The 24041-nt window shown below is 37.2% G+C and overlaps 2 protein-coding genes across 4 annotated transcripts; one reads left to right on the top strand and one right to left on the bottom strand.

The window, feature by feature from the left end:
• Positions 1–477: 477 nt before the first annotated feature.
• On the bottom strand, positions 478–23987 carry LOC112045951 (mothers against decapentaplegic homolog 3). 3 transcript variants are annotated; one of them, XM_024082355.2, is made up of 12 exons: positions 23654–23986; positions 18701–18794; positions 17179–17284; positions 13520–13610; positions 13108–13215; positions 12380–12459; positions 11177–11363; positions 10010–10107; positions 9204–9311; positions 8835–8979; positions 4724–4859; positions 478–3923 (listed from the first exon to the last, which is right to left on the bottom strand). In XM_024082355.2, the coding sequence occupies exons 1-11, from the start codon at positions 23851–23853 to the stop codon at positions 4736–4738; spliced, it is 1341 nt and encodes a 446-aa protein (XP_023938123.1). In that variant the 5' UTR covers positions 23854–23986; the 3' UTR covers positions 478–3923; positions 4724–4735. The 3 variants fall into 3 exon arrangements, with proteins under 3 accessions (XP_023938123.1, XP_023938122.1, XP_052742856.1); XM_024082354.2 differs by having other exon boundaries at positions 13108–13230; XM_052886896.1 differs by lacking the exon at positions 478–3923 and having other exon boundaries at positions 4721–4859; positions 8755–8979; positions 13108–13230; positions 23654–23987.
• On the top strand, positions 7046–8298 carry LOC128198945 (uncharacterized). The gene has a single exon (XM_052886897.1). The coding sequence runs from the start codon at positions 7127–7129 to the stop codon at positions 7877–7879; it is 753 nt and encodes a 250-aa protein (XP_052742857.1). The 5' UTR covers positions 7046–7126; the 3' UTR covers positions 7880–8298.
• Positions 23988–24041: the final 54 nt, after the last annotated feature.

Consider the following 24041-nt stretch of genomic DNA (forward strand, 5'->3'; position numbering starts at 1 on the left):
GTCCGATAAAACTGATCGTGTGTTGGTCGCGATCGGCATGATGTCATTCACATCGCGATCACAAGCCAACCTATAATCTCATGATCCGCTCGCATAAGCCAAACATTGGATCAATAAGACAGAAATTTAACTTAACCCTACCGATAGATACACCTTTTTACTGATTGTGTAAATACCGTAGGCTCCTTAAAATAGAATAATGGCAGTGAAATATTTCCAGCATACCAATTGCCACAAAATACCGTACTGAAATGCTAAATTATGTATCGGATGCAATCTATAACACTTCTCTAAAATAAGGTTACAGAATCCCTACGCGCAGATCATAGCAAAAATCAAGACGCGTGGGCCGCGCCCCTACGTAACCGAGTATACCTAAAATCTTGTATTGAGCAGCTTAATTTACGATCACATTTTACATTACAAATGGGTAATAAATGGGTAAGGGTTAAAGGTAATAAAAAAGAAACACACAAATTTTAAAATAATGATTATAATAATTTCATTAACATTAAATGCATCTGCATGGCAAATCATTAAAACAAAATACCAATAATAATAATAATAATAATATTAACCATTTTATTTATGAACTCAATGGCGCCATTTCAGTTGTGCACTAAACCACGTGTTGTTTATATTTTGACAGTTTCCTTGTCTTGCCACTGTTTGTATAGAAAAAAAACTTTCTTTTTCTTGCTAAACTTACATTATAGTACAGCCCCCCTAGCCAAGTGGCACGTCGATTCTCTTCTACGATCGCTAACGCTTCGAAAACTAGAAAGACGTATGGGAATGACATTTGCTATCGATTCGGTCAGGTTTTTTTTTAACGTGATCAAGATCTGTCATTCCCACACATATTTCTAGTTTTCGAAGCGTTAGCAATCGAAGAAAAAAAAAAGAGAGAGAAATCGACGATCGTTTCGATCGAATCGTAGAGAAAGAGAATCGACGTGCCACTTGGCTAGGGGGCAGGTATAATACTAACATTACAAAACGACGATGCGTACGATACGTACGATGCGGATATGTGGACGCCTGCGTTAAGGCGATGTTTCCACTGAGTCTATGTTCCCAAACTATGTATTTCTTCTTATAGACCACATTCGAAATCTAGCTTGTTCCGGTGGACACCCCCCCCCGCTCAAATTTCTACCATTTCCCAAAATTTCGAAAAAATATATAACTATGGAAATTTTGCGTTGTGGCTCAGTTTCAACCAAATTAACAGTTTTCGTTTGTGAGTGAGAAAGTGATGAACAAAGTAAGAATTTATTGTTGAATTAATTAATTTATTGTGTTGTGTTTGTAAAAAGCGAAGTTGACCAATTAATAAACTTTACTTTTTAATATCTAGGTACTCACAGCACAAAGACTCGAAAAATTCTCACTTGTTCTATTTAGAAAACTCTCCATTCAGTACGAAACTAGATAAAATAACATGGGCCCCCACTTACGAACCGTGAACACCCATTTTTTTGTTACGACGACATAGACCCCTGTTGACCCTGGGGGTCCACCTGGCAACTGGTCAATGGTCTATAGGAATGACTTTCTATACAAACAATATTTTTGTCACATCGGTTTAGTGTACAACCAATTGGCATTAGATAAAGGAAAACAATGTTATATTTTTTTTCTCAGTGAAAATAGACAATATAGATTATATGAAAATGTACAGGCGGCCGCGATAATTCATTTTTTTTTTATAATCTATCCCAAAATATGTGCAATATATTGCTTAAATATACTTTAAAAGTACATAATCAATTATTATTTTGTGAAAATATATTTTTTTTGACTAGTGCATATAATTTTATATTATTTTTAGTTAATTTTTTAGTCGTCGCACTTTTTTGTGATTAGATTTTGAATCATATATTTTTTTTTATTTATTTACATAATAATATAGATTTCGCAAATCTTACATACAGTATGAGTTTCTAAAACTTTTTAATAGCATTTTAATGAACGTTTTAAATTTTTTTGGTCTATAAAACATCATAAAATTGTAACCGGTTCAACGCTGTAAGATTACAAAGAATAAATATCTCTTATTAAAACGCTTAGCGTTACGTAAACCAAACTATGCCATAGAGCAAAAGTTTTAAAAACCGAACATCCTGTATGTAAAATGCGGTCGCCTGTACACGTTTACAAACTTAAAGAGTAACATGCACGCCGAAAATTTGGTATTGCATCGTGTCAAGAACAGTATTGAGGGGCCTTTGGTTTATTAAATTTGGACTTTACAGGACTTTTAAATTGGGACTTTCTCTAGAACGATAAAAACTTATAGGTAAATATAATATTATTTTATTTATTTTTAAGGGCTTTCCTTTTTTCCTATTTAAAACGATAAGCTACTCAAAGGAAAATAAATTATTAAAAAGTATTTTTGATCTTGCAAAATCTAGGTATCTGCCTTAAATAGGGAGATTCCCTCCTTGGTGAAGTGTCCAAATTAAACAAAACATACGTTTCACGTAAGCCCCTCAACTAACGTATTATAATATTATATTGCAAGCTTCAAAAGAAAAACTTATTATATTATACAGTATCAATGAAAAATACACTTTAGCTCCTTACAAATAAGATCGTTTACATAAAAATCGAAGATGTTTCGCGCAGTCGAATAACATAATTCAAAATGGCGTATTCTCTGTTCTCTTTCGTTTACTATCTAATCTAACCTACACTAATATTATAGAGGGGAAAATGTTGTGAGTTTATAAGGGGCTATTCTCTGGATTTAGTTAACCAATGAGCTAGTTGACACTTTTTTTAAATTTTCATAAATTGTTCATTATCGTTCTAGAAAAATAACATTTTTGAGACGTGATAACATAAAAAATTCAATTTATAAATATGAATATTATTTAAAAAGGGTACATACCACGATGAGATTTTTAATGTCGATATTTCGACCCAGTTGCATGGATATTTTTTTTTTATCTAGTAGAACGATAATGAACAATTTAAAACCGTTTTTTTTTAAAAGTGTCAACTAGGCTAGGTGACACTTTTTTTTTAAAACTGTAACGGTAAATTAGCTAGCTGACTATTTCTAGGCAGCTAACAACACTGTCAAGGACTGAACAAGTTTTGGGCCGGGAGAGAAAGGCTGACGAAATTTAATATTGGTTCGGGGACCATAAAGCTTTACTGGCAGTTTCACTTCAAAAAGAAAATAGCAGCCATTTTGAATTACATTCTACAACATTCTACGCGTCACGAAACTTGATACAATGATTTTCGAATACAAGCATATTTTGTTTTGTCATTATCATACAATAAGTATAGCAAACTTCTTTTACGTCCCAGACTTTCATACAAAATTTCCCCTCCCGTTTCACCCCCTTTGAGAAATTTTCAATATTTTTTTTATATCGAATTAAACAATAATTTATTTATTTATTTTTAATGTCTTCGTGTTATAATTTATTTATTTTTCTAATATTATTATGTGCATTCAAGTTTCGTGATGCGAATTGTACGTATATATGACACCGTAAAATTGTAAATACCGTTAGATTGTAATCAATCTCGCAAGATTGTGAACTGTGTAAACTTGAATGGTTTAGAAACTCACGGAAATTTTTATTTTTATAGAAAATTTTAATTTTTTTTATTTGTACGTACTTCCTTACAATCTACCAAATAATAACACTTTAAATTGTAATCAGTATGTTGCGATTCACAATCTTTCGACAGTACACAATTTCGAGATAGATTACAATCTAACGGTATTTACAATTTGACGGTGACATACATACGTCGTATTGTACATAGAGTGGTCTAATATCGAGGTATATCAATTGGTTGAGCTACTTCTTATGTTTCTATCAAAACTACTATTTATAAGTTCTGTGCTCATTTTTTTTTTCGTTTTCTTTGACCGATAGACTCTGTGGTTTAACCTGCGGAACAACAAAATATTGTTTTAAAACAAAAATTTACTTATCATTACCTGGTGAGTTGGTGGCCTGGTTGGTGGTTTAGTGACCTGATGAGCTGGTGCCTGGTGAAGTCAGTGTGGTTATGACATACAACAGCACAATGCTTTATAGCTTGATAGTGTGGTTAGAACATAAAGGTGGAACTTGCCGATTCAGTTAGTGGGTGTGTGTTTGACTGATGAGCTGGTGCCTGGTGAGTTAGTGCCTGAAGGTTGGTAGGTGTCGTTACCTGATGAGCTGGTGTCGTTAAGCCAGAAAAAAGCAAGGGGTTCGGTGGCTCAGTTGTCAACCAAATAAAATCAATCGAATGTAGACTTCTATGTATACAAGCACTTTTGAAAAGTCAAATCTGTTTAGTGACTCACTAGATGCAGGAAGGCTAGGTGTGTGGTAACCTGGTGAGCTGGTGCTTAGCGTGATTGTGCCTGATTGTTGGTAGGTATCGTTACCTGATGAGCTGGTGCCTGGCGAGCTAGTGCCTGACGGTTGGTAGGTGTCGTTACTTAGTAAGCTGGTGGTATGGGGTAAGCACACCACGATAATTATTTACCTGATGAGCCGGTAGCTGGCTAGTTCACGACTTGTAGGCCTAACATGCGATCATTCACACATTCCGTGAAGAGAAATAGACAAATATCAACCAATAGCGGCGCAACCGGAAATACGAAATCTTTTTCATTACTCTGCCGCTATTGGTCGAAATTTCTCTGCATGAAATATGTCGTTGGAGGAGCGTGGAGCTCGGTAGGTAGGTGCGTTACCTGCTGAGGTGGTTAGGACATGGAGGAGCACGGCAGCGGCGGCGAGCCCATCTGCGTGAGCACGCGGTCCAGCCACTGCAGCGGCCCGTTCAGGTGCAGCTCGATCCAGCATGGCGTCGACGTCACCGTCTGCCGCCTGCGAGCGACCAATGACAGATTATATATACATCTATATTCTATATTAAAGCAAATTATCCCTCCGCTCTAAGGTCACTCTCTATAAGACCTGCATCCGTCCAATAATGACCTACGCTAGTGTAGTGTTTGCCCATCGCCCAAAGGCGACCCAAAAACTCCTTCAGGTCCTTCAGAACCGATTCATGCGTCAAGCCACGGGCGCTCCGTGGTTTGTGCGCAATAACGACCTACATAGAGACCTAGATCTCCCCACAATAGCCCAATATATGAAACAGCTCTCGAAAACTTATTTTGAGAGAGCCGCCACCCACCCCAACCAACTAGTAGTTGAGGCTTGCAGCTACATCATCGCTGATTGTAGATCTAGACGCCCAAAAAACGTCCTTTACGATCTGACGATGACATAACGAACGACAATGCTTCCCAGGCAACACAAACACAAGCTACACAGCGAGAGAGAGGTCCCCGATATCTGACGTCACTCAGACGCGGGCTTTTTAACTCACGATCTCGGGGGCGCCCGGACTGATACACTCAGGCCAAAACACCCTTCCCGAACGGCCCTCTAAGTCGAGGTACGAGTCTCAGAGGAGACGCCCTTAGAGAGTCGTTCCGCCCATCTACTTGCTTCTGCCTTCGGGCCCCATCAGGCGATGCTTCTGCGCTCGCCCAAACCCCCCGGTGACGCCGCTGAGGTCCCATAAGGAGCCTACGGCACTTACACAATCAGAAAAAAAATATATATCTAATATATAAAATTCTCGTGTCGCGGTGTTCGACATTGAACTCCTCCGAAACGGCTCGACCGATTTTGATGAAATTTTTTGTGCATATTTAGTAGGTCTAAGAATCGGCCAACATCTATTTTTCAAACCCCTAAATGTTAAGGGTAGTCCACCCCTAAATTTTTTTTTTTATTTTTTAGGCAAAATTTTTTGTTTTTATTTTTTTATGACACAGCATACAAAAATACATACAACCCTAAATTTTCACCCCTCTACGATCAACCCTTATATTTTATTTGTTAATTAAAAACTATACATACAAATGATTTGTAACTAAAACATAGTCAATTTGAGCTTTATTGTTATTGTATAAAGTTCATATTAATAATAATTAGAAAACGGGGTAGGGGTAGGGTAGGGTAGGGGTAGGGTTGGGGTAGGGTAGGGTAGGAGTAGGGTAGAGGTAGGGTAGGGTAGGGGTAGGGGTAGGGTAGGGGTAGGGTAGGGGTAGGGTAGGGTAGGGGTAGGGTTGGGGTAGGGTAGGGTAGGAGTAGGGTAGAGGTAGGGTAGGGTAGGGGTAGGGTAGGGGTAGGGTAGGGGTAGGGTAGGGGTAGGGGTGGGGTAGGGTAGGGGTAGGGTAGGGGTAGGGTAGGGGTAGGGTAGGGGTAGGGTAGCGGTAGTTGAAAGTTTACATCGAGTTTCACGCGGACGAAGTCGCGGGCATCCGCTAGTACATCTATAGTGCGACATAAAAGAGTAGAAGTAAAAATGGAACTAATAAACTAGCTGTCATTATAGAGCAACCAATTAATATTGATAGTTTTATCAGATTATTAAAATCATAGTGGAAATCGGATTACTTATTAGCCGACGAAAAATTTGTATGTCAGTATATGGCGAATTATACGGAGCTAGCTAGCTAGCTTAGCTCCGTATAAAACAGTGATTAAAATTATTAAATCTAGAATTTCCCACAATATAAAGTGATTATTTTGTTCGTAACAGTGTAATACATCTCATAAAGTATCAAAAAGTCATTAAATAAAGATATCGTGCAAATAAATACCCTAAAACGAGTGGTCTTTACTTACTGCATTATAGTGACTATTATATAATTTAAATGTAAACAACACTGTTCATCAACTGTTATTTAAACACAAACTATCATTGTGAACACAAATTATATACTTTTGGAAAGTTTTAATGAAGTTACAACAACACTAACGCTAAGATAAACGCAAGTTTAAAGTGTAACTGTCACCCACCCGCAATTCGCAAAACGGCGGTCAATCAGCTGACGAGTGTAGGCAGCGCATAGTACCGTGTGCAAGCGATTCTCGCGGTTGCGTACACGGCACAAGTACCATTTTCGGGCGTCGTGCGCCGCGCTGCGTGTCTCACTCGCTTTATGAACGTCTCCGCGGCAAACGAATCGACGTTTTATCTAAGACTAGCGGTTGCCTGGGACTGCGCCCGCGGAGGTGAATAATTGGACCTGTTAGAGTTTTTTATTATAACTATAGATTCTTAGAAGCTAAAAATGGAAAATCAATTCCAAATTTTATTTGAAAAAATGAAAAATGAAATGCGAAACCAAACAGACGAATTAAAAGAATCTATATTAGAGAAATTAGACGAAAAGCTACAACCAATTATAGCAGAAAATAAAAACTTGAAAACAAAATTGGATAATCTTGAGAAAGAAATAGAAAGCCTGAAAAGAGGGAAAAAGCAAAATAACTTAATAATTTACGGAGTTAAAGAAGATGAAAAATCTACGCCAGAAATAATACAGAAAGTGAAGGAAATCTTCAAAGCCGACTTAGACCTACAATTTGAAGACTATGAGGTAAATAAAATTTATAAAATTGGAAATAAACAAAGCTCATGTAAAAAACCTAGACCTATCCTATTTTCCTTTGTAAATGAATGGAAGAAAAGCGAAGTAATGAAAAGAAAGAAAAGTTTTAAAGATGTATATGTGTCAGAAGACTATAGTAAGGAAGTTTTAGAAAAGAGGAAAATGTTGCAGTCGCAACTGAAAGAGGAGAGGAATAAAGGAAACATCGCATATTTAAAATTCGACAAACTAATAATTAGAGAGAAAGTTGATAACACAAAAAATGAAAAAAGAAAAAGAGAAATGTCAACATCACCGCAACAAAATACACAACCAAGAAAACAACAATATATGAAACCATCCAACAAACTGAATGCTTATGATTTGATGAAGATTAGATCTAACTCCCTTCCTTCGAATACGAGTACAAATACAACAATCAATAAGCAATGAAAACTAACTACCTATGAACTGAAACTACCGGATAACAATAAAAAACAAAAATTAAGATACACGAACTCACATCTTCCAAGACGGTTGGTCACCGAGGAAGATTATGACCACTACCTTCCAAAGGAGATTAATTCAAATATATGTATATAAAAAAAAAATCTCGAAAACCATGAAACAAAAATAATTATACCTTTCGTTCACATGAACGAATAGGTAACAAAATGGCGAGGACCGCCAGGCAATCCAATCCAGACAATCTGACAAACTGCTGTTGTATAGGTAGACCCTACATACGCTGGAACCGCAATGGAAACAAAGTTATTAAAAATACCAATCCTTGGAAGAGGCCTTCACCTGAGAGGGGTTCCTAATAGTATAAATATAAATAAGTTAAATATGGTACATTGTAAATATTTTCCTTTCTTTGTCTGTTTAAAAAAATCTTTATTTAAAATAACGTACCAGTTTGTAAAATCTATTTAGGAAATAAAAGGCTTTTTTATTTTTTTATTTTTATTTTTTATTTATTTATTTATTTATTATATGGCGAATTGTATAATGAACTTCAACATTTATTGTCACTGCCAGCTAATGTAACTGATACAATTTGCAAATTGTAAATAATAAAAACGAGTGTGCTGTAGACCACACAACTGAAATGCAACTTTTTTTACTTCTGACTCTCACGTACATTCGTCTTTACTAAAGGTTACTCCCCGAATCAAACGAGCGTAAAGAAGTTTTATCAGCCGTAAAATAAAAATCCGTTTAATACGTACGATCAGTGGACGCCTGCCATTAACTGCAATCTCACATAACATCAGATGAGATATCTGTCAAGGATACTACAGCCCATTAAACCGCTGGACCTGTACCTGTACTCGGCGCCCCAGCCCTTGACGAAGCTCATCCGGATGGTGCACATGCGCGTGAGCTGGAACACCTCGAAGTGTACCTGTACTCGGCGCCCCAGCCCTTGACGAAGCTCATCCGGATGGTGCACATGCGCGTGAGCTGGAACACCGCCTCGAAGCCCTGCGACACCGACTGCGACAGCAGCGCCGCGAACTCCTGGTTGTTGAAGATCTTGAGGTTGCAGCCTGGGGAGCCAACACCATTACCGTTATAGTGATACTGTAGTGTACTACGATCACGCACTTATAATTCACTTAATCACTCAAATATTTTATCATTAAATCTCTATGACCTCGTATTTGCCATGATCATGAAAACTACTCAGATTAATAGTGTAATGTCAACAGTAAATAATACAGTATTATTAAATCATTTTAAGCAAGTTGAGCTCGACCCAAAGGGTACTGACCGGGGGGTATTTTGCAGACGGTGGCGGGGTGCCAGCCGTACCGCTGGTTGCAGTTGGGGCTCTGCACGAATATCGCCGAGTCGCTGAGGCACTCCGCGAACACTTCGCCTGCGAACACAAACAACAACATCTAAATACTTGAGTCACACTAGCATATACAATTACAGCAACATTTGGTTTTCAAAAGGAAATTAAATGTAAAAGAAAATGTTGAAGACTTTTTGAAAAATGACAAGCGATGTTTTGTAAAAGGTAAGATATTATGTAGAAAATGTAACAAGCGACCTACGACATAATACTTCGTGAAGAGGAAGACAATATATAATAGGCATCCAATAGTGCGGAAATATTACTATTTTTTTTATGGCGTTGAAAGAGATGGGAGTGGGACAACTTGAACAACCCTTGAAGGATATTTGCCTATTTCTCTTCACAAGAGAAGAAGATGGTCGCATGCTAGGCCTGTTGGACATTGTGTCGGAAAACAATGATAATAAAATTAAAAGTGACACAAATGTTTTGGAAAGTAATAGTAACGCTATTAGCTAGCTATATTGCTAGTAGCTTTATTATTGTGTGGAAAAATAAAAGTCAAAATCATTCACGTTTTTATATCGCAATTTCGAACCCAAGCTTGTAGATGTACACGCAAGTTGGTTACTGCTAAGGCAACATAATAACCCAACCTTCGAAAAATTCAAGTAACCATTCCAAAAATAAAATATTTTTTTATGACCGTCTTTTAAAATTTGTGACGTCATAGTCAAATTCTTATAATACTTAAGATATACACATAATACACTCACCGCCGATATAGTAGAGCCGCACGCCCTTGCCGATGTGTCGGCGCGTCTGCTCCACCACCTCGTTCCTGTTCACGTTCGACAGCAGGCCCAGGCAAAACCTGCGCACGAAACGAGTATTTAAGGAACATATTCATAATCGATAACATATTGTAGGAAATAGATGGCTCTTGCCTACGCTAGGTGGTGGCGCGACTTGTTACGGTAAAAGTGGGAGGCTGAGAGTGGAAGCCATCAAGCGGCAACGACTTGCGATATAAGGCGCTCGCCGTACGGTCGGCTTCAGCAGTCTCGTGGCGTTCGACCCGTCCACAACTTTTGTCGTGTCCTTCATGGGTTATTTGGGATGGCTTGAGCAGTGAATGGTGAGTGTTGGCATGTCGGAAGGGATCCTTTAAACCTGTATCAAGAGTCTCAAGCCTCTGGGACTGCTCAAGGTACTCTCCGCCATTCTAGGTTCTTATTTTGGTTAGTTTGATTTGTTAATTAAGTTTGTCCTGACAAATATTGTTACTCCTAAGGTTACAATAAACCTGCTTTATTGTAAGCTTGGGAATAGGTTTACTGTGACCTTGGGAGTAGGTTTAAGGGATCCCTTTAGAATGCATCAACACTCACCTTGTCTGTCCGACATTTTCTCCACGCCCACACTAAACAATTCATGATAAACAATAATTACAACACAAAACATTATAGCACAAAATCACTAACGCGACTGGCAGCGTGACGGTGTCTACGCTGCCTAACAAACAACTGAGCTCAAGTCATCAAATACCTTCTTTTTTATACCAACACAGATACTTCCCCTCTACATTAACATAAATAATGAATGTTAATACCACCTGTAGTCGTGGAACTTGTACCATTAGGTCAAGTGGTAACTTGCACTACCAGCAACAACAGGCAGTCTCACTGCAACTGGGGTTTAGGGTTATGCACCAGTTATTGATGAGTGTGGGGTCAAGCAACTTTCATTGCACCAATACTTTCGCATTTAAGGCTTATGCCATGCAATGGAACATTAAAACTATTCTGATGATGTGGGGTCGAGTTATCCCACACCAGCTGTGGATGATTGTGTATTTAAATTACCTTTCATAGACACTCACCTATAAGACCTGGCCATACAATGGAACTTTATTATCACTTGATGATGTGGGCTCAAGTTACCTTTCACTATTGCTGGGATCCGTGAAGCCGTCCACGGTGATCGAGGGTTGTGAAGCATGGAAGGTCTCTCCCACGCGCGTGTTCAGCTCGTAGTAGCTGATGCTGCACCAGAAGGCGGGCTCGTGGTACAGCACGGGCGCCGCCTCCGTCGCTATGTTCCCGGGGGACGGGGTCAGGCGGGTCAGGTCTGGGCAAATGGGGGCAGTTTGCTGGTAATTAAATTATTCACTTCTAATGCTCTTTGAGTGCTAGTATATGAAACTTAAGCGGATGACAACACTCACTTAATAAAAAAATTATGAAATAGAAAAACAATAGTTATTTATGCCACTGTTAGGCTCTTTCACTTCTTTCTTTCTTGTTTCTGTTAGGTTATTTATATCATTGTGTAGCAGGAGTGATTTTTGTGCAATGTGGCGAAGACGAATGTATTTATTTTTATGTTCTGTGCTTTTTTAGCGCTCCAACTTAATTTTGGTAATTATTTAAATTAAACTACAGGAAGACCGCAAAATCTTCGTCAGCGTGAAATTCAGTTTTTCACAAGTCCAAGCCCATAAAGTGAAAATCAAATTAAAATCAGTTGAGACGTTCCAGAGATTAGCCCAGACAACAGGACAGACAGGCAGAAATATAAAAAAAGTTCGAGTGTGTTTTGTTATTGTGCAAATAACTTTAAGCGTTTAAGAATACAGTTATTTTCAATTCACAGACAAACACTGCAATTTTATTTTGTACCCATTGGATTTCTACTCTCTTACTACAATTTACGCTTAGATATATTGGGTATCTCGGCACGTTAACATCGTTACAAAGATGGCGCCACATACATCGCTAGTCCACCAAAACGGAACTAGATGGCGTTTAACAACGTAAATATACCCATACTAAAGCCATACTCGATGTGTACTGTTTACCAACAAATTCGAAATAAAGATAGAAAATGACATTTATTTTTCTTATAAAAGGTTATTCAAAATATATTAACTATATCTAATTGTACTAAGATTTTTATTCAAAATTATTAGTTCTGAACAAGTTAATTATAACTAAACTAACTAAATAAGTTGAAAAGAGATTGATGAGACCCTCAATTTTAATTTGTTTGTTGGTAAACAGTGCTCATCCTAAATGGCTTTAGTATAGGCGCCGTTAGATAGATAAAACAATAATGTATGGTGCACAAATTGTCAACAAACTCACTCATGTTGTCGTTGTGGTCCATGGGGTCGCCGTCCTCGCTCATGTAGCCCGGCGGCGGCGTCTCCACCGACGACGCACTCCTGCGGCACACACAGAAAACTAAAATTAAAAAAAAACAAAAAGCGCCATCTATGATCCTCTGGTAACATTACTTAAGTGCACACAAAGGGATTGTTTCAAAGTTCTCTGAAAACGTCATCTATTGATAGTTACACTGTTTCACTATGCCTGTAGCTCGTATGTCAAAAGCCTCGTCCGATTGCACTTATTACACTAAGTAACGCATTACTTTCTCCCCAAGGGCCGTACCACAAACTTTTAAATCCGTAGCGATTTCATGTTTCGACATTTTGTACCCTGATTCCGGATTGCAGGATTGTTTCTATACGATCCCTGTTCCCCAGGTCATGGGTGCGTAAAGAAGTTTTATTTGTACTACAAAAAAACTAAACGCAGTCACGAGTGTGAATCGTGGTCACGCGAGATTATTGATTTTTTTTACCCATCCCAAAATTGCTGCTGTGCTAAGCTAAGTGTCTGCCAGATATTTAGCTTTTTGACAACTCTTTAAACACAATTAAAATTAAATTAAATTAATCAGTTAAGGTTCTCTTATGAAGGGTTTTTAAAAAAAATTCAGTTCGTACTTGCACGATTGTCATATTTTCATTGATGCCCACCGCGCCCATCACGCCCATGATACACTTCCCGCAAGTCGGTATACTCACAGCTGCACGGTGGTGTTGCCGGGCACCTGCTGCGCCAGCGTGGCCTCCAGATACAGCGCGCTGTGGCCGCCCACCGCGCCCACGACGCCCACCACGCTCTGCATCACGCTACCACCATATATGCTGTTTAATTATTTTTAATATGTAAACAACATACAATCAGTTTTACAAAGAAATTAAATTTACTAAACATTATGTGTGTAAATAGCTTATACACAAATCCAGCTGGCTTATTCACTAGTTTGGTCTTTACTAATAACCTATTCAAATAAAAATCACAATATGTTATCCACGAAGGGTTGTCAGTAGGCACCGGACGATATTTGTTACATAGAATCTCAATGTCAATTAACATACATCAGAGTTAGTGAATTGGCCTCCTGAATTGAGTAAGTGTAGTGATGTGACTCACCTATCGTGGTCGTGGTGCGGCTGGTAGTCGTAGGGCGGCGGCGCGCGCAGCTCCCCGTCCGCGCACCGCGGCACCAGTATAGGCGGCAACGCTACGAACACAATTATAAAAAAAATTAAAAATCTACTTCATACTGTATCCCATTAGATCTGTACTGTATCCTACTGTGTTATCATGGTCACTATGTGTTAAGAGTTCCTCGTATACAGGTGGCATTTACCTTTATTATTTACTAGCGGACGCCCGCGACTTCGTCCGCGTAAAAGTTGATGTAAACTTCTCTACCTCTACCTTACCCTGCTCGTAAACCTACCCAAACCTACCCTACCCTACCCCTAAATTACTCCTACCCTACCGCTAACGCTAACCCTACCCTCCCCCCACCTTACCCCTACCCTAACCCTACCCGTACCCTATTCATACCCTATCCTACCCTACCCCTAATCTAGCCATACCCTACCCCTACCTTACTCCTACCCTACCGCTAACCCTAACCCCTCCCTACCCCTACCTTACCCCTATCCTAACCCTACCCTACACGTACCCTACCCCTACCCTACCTTACCCTACCCTACCCCTATCCTACTCCTCCCCTACCCTATACCTTCCATATCTTTCCCCTATTACTACCTTGCCCCTACCCTACACTACCTCTACCTTATCCGTACCCTACCCTACCCTACCCTACACTTTCCCTAAATTACCCCTACCCTACCTCTATCCTACCCCTTCCCTACCCCTATCCTATCCCTACCCTCAGCAAAATTGGTCCAGCCTTTTGAGCGTGGTGCAATGACCAAAAGACTATAAGTTCCCAAGAGACTTCTATGCTAATATTATAAAGAGGTAAAGTTTGTGTGGTTGTCGGGGGTAATCTTTGGATCTACTGGACCGATTTAGAAAATTCTTTTACCAACAGAAAGCTACATTATTTGCGAGTGTCATAGGCTATGTTTGGTCCTCATATTCACACGGGAACGGGAACCACGTAATTGAAACCGCGGGGCGTCATATAGCGGCATTTCTGCGACTTTCAGAAATTTTGTACTATCTCCGAAACTATATAACTAACTAGCGGACGCCCGCGACTTCGTCCGCGTGATAGTCGTTGTAAACTTTCAACTACCCCTATCCTACCCTACCCTAACCTACCTCTACCCTACCCATACCCTAAACCCTACCCTACCCCTACCCTACCCTACCCTACCCCTACCCTACCCTACCCCTGCCCTACCCCTACCCTACACTACCCGTACCTTTCCCCTACCCCTACCCTACTCATTAAGGCTGCACTTCTTTATTTATTCCTCCCACCGCGAGTCGCGTCGAGCGCGATAACCGTTACACAAAAATAATCCTTAAAGTATGAATTAGTATTCACGCGCGATGGCTTAGCGTATTTCATGTATAACTTTGGTGTTTCTTTACCGATTTTTATGATTCTTTTTTTATTGAATAGGTAATAATGTTAACTTTCTTATTAGGGATGAGTGATGAGTGTTATAAACATAAGAGTAGACAAATATAATTAGAAAGCTCCGAACTGCTAAGCTATCGGGAGTTACACGTGTTATTGTGAGTCAACCATAAAAGATAGACATATATATGCTGTTGTGTTTTTATAGATAATTTTAAGGAGAACATTTCCGTCATACATGATTTCTATGTAGCTTTAACCATTAAGGCTGTACACGCGACGGAAGCTTAAAAAATTGTGTAACTTCTCCCGTTTTCTCAACATTTCTCTTCACTGCTCTGCTCCTATTGATCATAGCGTAATGAAAAGTATACTATAACCTGCCCAGGAGTATGTAGAATAATTGTACCAAGTTTCGTTAAAATCCGTCTAGTAGTTTTTCTTTCTATAAAGAACATACAGACAGACAGACAGACAGACAGACAGACAGACAGACAGACAGACAGACAGACAAAAATTTTACTGATTGCATTTTTGGCATCAGTATCGATCACTAATCACCCCCTGATAGTTATTTTGGAAATATATTTCATGTACAGAATTGACCTCTCTACAGATTTATTATAAGTATAGATTATTTATATTATTATAAAAAGGAGGTATTTTTATAAAGTTGTTACAACAGTGATAGTATAAATAAAAGGGTATTTGATGATTTGAGTTCAGTTCTTTGTTAGGCAGCGGTAACACCGTCATGCTGCTAGTTGCGTTAGTGATTTTGTACAATAATGTTTTGAGGTGTGATTATATTAATCATAAATTGTTAAGTGTGGGCATGGACAGTGGAGGTGAGTGTTAATACATTGTAAAGGGATCCCTAAAACCTACACCCAAGGTCTCATGTTCTGGGACCACCTCGAGGTATTTTCTCTACCACAAAATGATGATCACTGTTGCTGCTAACCATTACGTTATATGGGTCTCAAGGCTTAGAGACTCACAACGAACGATGGAGTAAGCTATGCTCGGTATCTCTATGAGATCAAATCAGAAATGAGGAGATCTGCATCCGATTTACCTTGGAGTATATAATGATTTATTTATTTTGCTATCATCCGCGAAAAGTCGACGAACCCATGTGACAACGTCACCCAGGTCCGGCAAAATACTCTCTACGTACGTTTCACCCCGAAACCGGAGCATCCTCAGGAGATGTTGACTCTACAACGTGCAATTGCAAAGACTTTGCAAAGACTTTATAATCATGATGAACTTCCGCAAAGTAACGCCTGCTTCTATCCAATAATTACCTTGGAGTTCCAAGGTGCTATAATAGAGACCGTAACATAAGCAATGATGTTGACATTAACAAAGGTTAATTCATAACATTTGTCAGGACAACTTAATTAACAAATCAAACTTTAACCAAAATAAGACCCTAGAATGGAAGAGTGGAGTCATGCACTTATGAACGTTGTGTTTAGGGTTAAAGACGTCTTTCACTCCGCCTTTCCACTCAGTTACTCTCGTCGCCTATCCCAAGAAACCTATAAAGAAGAAGAAGAAGAAGCCAACCGTACGTCGAGCGCCTTATATCGCAAGTCGTTCCCGCCAACCGATCGCTACCCTTCTCAAACTCCCTACTCTTTACGGACACAAGTCGCGCCACCTAGCGTCAGCACGAGCCAACACGAGATCGAGTGACGTTATATCCGTCTCAGACTACTATTTTCTACAACTAATCATTCATTAATTTGAATAGTGTTTTGTTATAATTGTGTATTATTAAAAATAGGACAAATAAATAATCGAGAGAATCATTTATTGAAACAAAGCAATGATTGTACCAAAATGTTTAGCCCATTATTTCTGTATATAATTTTAGATTAACAATTTAAATAATTAACATACATTTGATCCACTGTGATGTAATACTAAGTAATGCGATAGCGATAACTGTTATCGTTTCGAGTTTCGACGATTAAAAAATGTATAGTTACGACAAATAATAATTATCCTATTCATAGGCTGATTATGTGATCTATCAACTGGCGATTAATAGATCACATAATCAGCAAATCAGCAAATCAATAAGAGAATCGATAATAATTAAATAACATGGTTGGAGTGGATGCAGAATAATTTGTATATTTCGAGTAAATTTTTCGCTCTAAGTATTGTTCAAAATGGTATTATTCAGTACTCACAAAATAAATAAAAACATAATTCACAAACAACTTACCAGGCGAGTCTATTTTATTATAATGATAAGGGTTGATGCACACTTCGTCCTTTTTCAATTGATATGCGTACTCGCAGTGGTCGACCGGCTTTAGTTCATGCTGACTCTAGAAAAAAAATGTTAGTTATAGCTCAAATGACATGAAAATTGTTTCTTGTATATTCAGTTTATTAATTAATATAATTTGTTATTCTTCTTATTAATATTAGCTAGCTCATTGGTCCAGTGGCTAGTCTATGTAACTCCAGATTCCAATGTCCCAGGTTTGAGTCAGAGGTGAAAAGAGATAGTCATAAAATATATAAAATTTGCTTAATTTAAAAACGTAGGTAATCTATCTATATTTATAATAAAACTGTAACAGGTCTAATTCTATACATTGAAGATGTTTTGAAAATTATTGTTGAACAGAAAAAAAAAATTGATTATATGCCCATAATCAATATCTTTTCTGTATATCTGTGTTTTTGTTGACCAGGCGGCACGCTGAAACTACCTACTGATTGAATTAAACATGGCACGATTTGAGAGCATTATAAACCAAAATAATAAAATAATTATTTTAAAATAATTAGCGGACTTTTGTTATATATAAACACGCAAAAGTATAATTAGAAGGGGGTGAAATAGGAATTGAAAATTTACATCGATTATCCCACAAATCATGTCACCATTTGCTAGATACTTAACTCCTGGCAACATTTCATTATTATTATTCAAATTATTATTTTACATATAAATGTAAAATCCAGATTCTTAACTTACTCATACCAAGGCTTAGTCAATAAACCGCCTATCTGATGCATTACAATTAAGTTAGGTACATATTGAATAGAATAAAATAAAAAACGAGTACATGACATTGTTGTTAAGGTACTAAGCAAACAATGCGTTACATAGATGACCTCAGATGATAAAATTGAGACCCCTTACAGAAAAACACAGCAAACACAACAATATATACAATATCGATCGATCGATATCAACCCATATTCGGCTCACTGCTGAGCTCGAGTCTCCTCTCAGAATGAGAGGGGTAAGGCCCATCACGCTGGCCCAATGTGGATTAGCAGACTTCACACACGCAGACAATTAAGAAAATTCTGTGGTATGCAGGTTTCGTCACGATGTTTTTCCTTCACAAAAAATTAAATATCATGTGTCTTTGAGACACGTTATATTAAATTTTTTAAAATACATACAACTGAAAAGTTGGAGATGCATGCCCCAGACCGTCCGACCGACCAGATTCGAATTGAGGTTTTCTTAATTGGCCCAGGTCTAGCTGGTGGAAGATTTCGGTGGTTAGTTACCACCCTACCGGTACACGTACCGCCAAGCGTTCCGGTAAGATTTTGTGTAGAAGCCAAAACGGGTGTGGATTTTCATCCTCCTTTTAACAAATTAGCCCGCTTCCATCATAGATTGCATCATCACTTACCATCAGGTGAGATAGTAGGTAGTCAGGGGCTAACTTGTAAAAAATAAAAAAAAAATACAAGACATAGACAAACATACTGACCTGTAGCTGCGGCCACCGCCACAGCCTGCAATAGACAACATGCGGCAACCCCTTCCTGTACTGGCCGTTTATGACGTTGTCGTTGGGTTTCACTCTGGAAATTATACAAACAAATACTTCAACACTACCCCCTAGTAAGCAATAGGGTAGGGTAGGGGTAGGGTATGGTAGGGTAGGGTAGGGGTAGGTAGGGGTAGGGGTAGGATATGGTAGGGGAAGGAAGGGGTAGGGTAGGGTAGGGGTAGCGTAGGGGTAGGGAAGAAGCACACATAAGTCAAAGTGAAGCTTGACCGGGACAGCTAGTGCTTTACAAAAACATCATTATTATCAGCCTTTTATTGAGGGCCTACTACAGGGGCAGGCCTGCCTCTATATAGGAAAGGGGCTCAAACCCATCACACTTCTCCAATGTGGGTTGTCGAGCTTGATAAATTACTTAGATGTTGAAAATAATGATCAGGACAAACAGCGTAACATGGTCTCTGAGGCCAACTTCTCCACCCCGGGGTGAGAATTTTTACTTTGAAGAAACAAAAGCTTAACATAAAAAATATTAAAAAAGTAATTACAGTCCATGCAGATTAACTTGACACCTATACTACAGCCTTTCTTCATGAGTACTGTTTACCAACAAACAAATTAAAAATTAACGTATAAATCACTAGTCATTTCACACCTAATAATAATTTTAATTTACTTGTTCTTAAAATAATGAAAAAAAATTACATTAATAATCTTAGAACAATTAGATATGATTAATATATTTTAAATAACATTTTATAAACTAACCATACACAATTTAAATTAAATAAGTTATGAAATGACATGCGTTTTCTACTCAGACCAATTATAGAAGGACCTGTATTACACTCATAGTCACGAACAAAATTGTCTGTCTTTTTCTGAGGAAAACAAGCTTAGATTTGGCATATATCTTATACACTAAATAAGAAGTTTTTGCCCGTTTTTTACACCATTCAAATACACAGAAAGGTATTTTTACTGAGCTCTTTAATCAACAAACACGATTACAACTATTTAGCATCGATTCTATAGAGACAGGTTTTATAATCGCATTAGATCGTTGATCATATACTTTGACAGAAAAGTAACGTCTAGCGAGGCGGGTCCTATACAATAATCGGTCTGAGCATTTTCTACCTTCATTTCTAATCTCTTTGTTGATAAACAGTACTCATCAAGAAAGGCTGTAGTATAGCTTGAATGATGTTTGCACTGTGGTTTTTTGGTTGTGATTGGTAGCCAGGTGTCAAATTAATGTGCACGAGTTTTTTGAATACAATCACCATTGCTTCATATAGATCTATGTTTAGTATGTATGTGTGATTCTTGTCAAAAATAAATAAATTAATTGTATCCAACTTTCAAGGTTTTTGACCAATTGGAATGCTGCATTAAACATTAACGTTTACTTTATATTTTCTTTCTATTCTATTCTATTTAAATAAGCCATAGAGTCAGTTTTAGTTGCATTTAAAATATTTTAGACTAAATTAATAACCATTAGAAATGCTAATAACAACCACTTAGGTATTATAATATTATAATTGTAACAATTTGTTTGTCTATCTGTAGTGAATAGTGCATTAAAATATTTTTATTATTTTTTTTATTCAATACTTTCAGACCCTTAATTTAACACAGATATTAAATATATTTTAGGAGTGGGACACAATCATGGAATCCGAATTGTAAGATTAAGACATTGCATAACTTTGCACCGTATATAAAAAAAAGATATATATCCAAATTAAAGAAAATATGCACAGTATAAGAAAAAAAATGTCAACGTAAAAAATTACGATGAAATTCAAAAAAAGAATCGTAAACACTTACGTTCGCTAACAGTATAACGTAGAGGCATAATAACGTAACTGACCACCGCACTGTCGTAATAGACAAAGAAAAACGTTTCAAACACGACTCTAATAAGAATAATTTGCAAATTATTCACTTCCGAATTGTTTTTCAATGCGCGATTTAATGATTTTCTGAACGAAACACACATTCACCCACGATACCGAAGTAAACGCGTGAACTTAGAATAAAAAGTGTTCGATATTTGAACAGTATGGACGAACACCGTTTAGAAATAGCAATTAAAAACGCGAGGTCCAAAATTCGTCCGCCATATTATCAAAAAGCTTCAATTCACAATAATTGTTTTGACGGCGATTTGACCTTCCTTTTTGATTTTGCGTCCTGTCTGCGGTTATGTCACCAAAATGCGGTGGTCATTGAACAGCGCGGGGTCAATGCGCCCCGGCGCGCTACGACATTCGGTCGGTTAATACCGCTTTCGGTTCATGGCTGCAGAGGTGCGGGGGTTTCCTATACTTCTATAGAATTAGTTTAGATAGGCGTTTTTTATGCTAATGAACGCGAATTAGTTTTTTTTAATTAAATGTTACTTATATGAAGGAAGGAATATTATTTTAATGTTTTTATTTTGCTTTTTCTGCTGAACTAAATTAAGAAAAAAGTGTATAAAATATTGATTTATCAAAATATTACTGATCTACTTTATTATTATCATAGACTACCGCCTGACGCCGCGCGATTTCACCCGCGTGGTACCCGTTCTTGTAGGAATACGGGGATAAAATATAGCCTATAGCCTTCCTCGATAAATGAGCTATCTAACACTGAAAGGATTTTTCAAATCGGACCAGTAGTTCCTGAGATTAGCGCGTTCAATCAAAAAAACAAACAAACAAACTCTTCAGATTTATAATATTAGTATAAATATAGATTTATTTTACTTAACTAATCTTCCTTGAACATAAATGATGAGTACTAGCAAAAATATTGACTCTATTTATTAATCACCACCATTAAAATGATACTTATTATAATTATATTTTATTCTCAATTGCCCATACTTATTTTGTTATGATTATTTTCATTTGATGCATAAAATAATTTTCAATTAATTATTTAAAGAAATTTACTTATTAGAATCTTATTGGAATTAGTGAGACCAATTTTTATATATTTTTCAGGACAGTACTAAAAAAAATCATGTGCACCAGTTTCCAGATCATCTACTTGGTGGAAACCATTCACCCTGAGGTGATAGGCAGGTGATAGGAATAAATAAAGACATAATTCTAATTAAATTAGGTATGATGAAGATGATGATGATGAATGGCTATGATTGTGAATAATAAAAATATCTTTATCCATCTATCCTTTTTAAAATAAGGTTAGTTAATTTAAAATTTAGTTTGACCTTTTGTGTTATGTAGAACTGTTAAAATTTCCAAGTGACAGCAAACCCCTTACCCAGGAGAAAAAAAAATTGACTGTTGAAGAAAATAAGGTTTTTATTTGAATAAAAGGTAGTACATAAAGTACCAAAAGAAATGTGTTCGTAATATTGAGGTGTGCTTGTTTCTTGTTGTAAAATGGATTCAATGTAATTTTGGACAATTTTAACCTTAATTCTGACTTGGTATCAGTTATCAAACCCCCTACTTTGAGAAACCTTGCTCTATAGTAATAGTGTATGGGAATAAGTCCCTCAAAAGCTGGCATTGCAATATAAAATGGCTTTGGTGTTGCAAGTACTTATTTAAGAGCGGCAGAAATCACTTAACACAAGGCCTAAGATATATCACAACATATCTTAAATCGAAAGAACCAATAAACACTCTTGTTTGTTGCATTTGAAAAAAAGTGAGGAAGATAATACAACTATTGCTTTAACAGTATGTGTTTTTCTCTACAAACTACAGTGCATAGCAGCAAGTAACATACAGAAAGTATAGGCAAAAATTAATGTCCTGTGTCCTTGAACTTGAGAAAAGGTAGATAAAAGATTTTAGATTTTTTTGAAAGAAAATTTGACTTTTGATTTCTTAAAGGAATTTTAGCCATGAACTTGTTTCACTATCATGCCATTAAAACATAATTGGAAAGACTGTGTGGGGTATGATAGTAATCCAAAAAACTGTGATAGTCTTCATCTTTAGGACTTGGACTAAAGTAGTGCTTTCTTGCGTGCTAAACTTATTTTATACTTACTTACTTAGCCCTAATCGATCAAATTAAAAATGAGGGTATAAATAGCTCGTCATTTCACACCTAATAATAATTATAATTAATTATTTTTGAATTAATGAAAATAAATTTGATTAATAAGTTTAGAACAAACAATACATAATTTAAAATAAATATAATTAGTTATGAACCATTCTGCTTGGAAGTCCATGCAAGAAGGCTACGTCCAGTAGTAGACATCTATCAGCTGATAATGATGATGACATGATAAAGTTATGAAATTACATGGATTTTATATCTTCATCTTTAATTTGTTTGTTGGTGAATACTACACATTGAGTAGGACTGTAGATAACTCCAGTGTGGTGGTTCTATGCCTCATATCCTGTCAACTATAAGTAAAGAGGTCTAGTATTGTAGTGTGTCATGAAATTGGCTGATGGTAAATTATATAGAATAAAACGTCACCACTCAAATATTATTTGGTAGGTATCAAACCATGTCAAAGCATCCTGGTTGGTCTAGGCTACACTCTTAATTGAGTAAAGAGACATTCACTACTCAATTAAAAGCCTAGATTATGGCCCTAATAATAGTACAGTAATAAGGGATGATTATAAATTTAAAATCAACAACTCCACATTGACCACCTTAGTCGAAATTTCTTGCAAACTAATAATTCACTTCCTCAAAATGAGCGAGTAAACAAAGAAACTATGGTGTTAATTTGTCTGTTTTTTTTTTAATGTTATGAAACCTTGATTTAATTCCCTCTACTTATTAACAGTTTTTGTTTACAACTAAAAACAAATTACTCTGTCTATGGTTATAGAAAGTCTTTAATCTTTATTTAGAGTAATGTTTAGTCTTATCAGAGATTTGTAAGACGATTTACTGAGGTAGATTTTCGAATAAAAAAAAACAACATACCTGGGTATTGTAACGCATTTGGTGTGACTGGTCTGATTGGATAGCGCTTTTTCTAATTCCTCAATGGCACCGCTCTTCCTCAGCTTCTTCACAAGGCTTTTCACTGCTTTTTCAGACCATTTATCCTCTGCTGATGATCCTTCCGGACCCTTTTTCCATCCCAGCAGACGCTTTACAACTGGCGGTGTGAGCGGAAACATTCCGCCTATCGTCTAATTAGCTCGCACACTTTAACACATTTGAATATTAAATTTAATTTGTGTATACGGAAACTAATAAATATTCCGTATTTAGATAAACTAGACATCGGCCATTATTGAATTAAATTATGAATGACAGGCCATAGATAGAATACAATCACAATTATTCATGACAGGCACAGAACATA

The sequence above is a fragment of the Bicyclus anynana genome, chromosome 18, assembly GCF_947172395.1.
Source record: "Bicyclus anynana chromosome 18, ilBicAnyn1.1, whole genome shotgun sequence".
In the NCBI taxonomy this organism is placed as follows: Eukaryota; Metazoa; Arthropoda; class Insecta; order Lepidoptera; family Nymphalidae; genus Bicyclus; species Bicyclus anynana.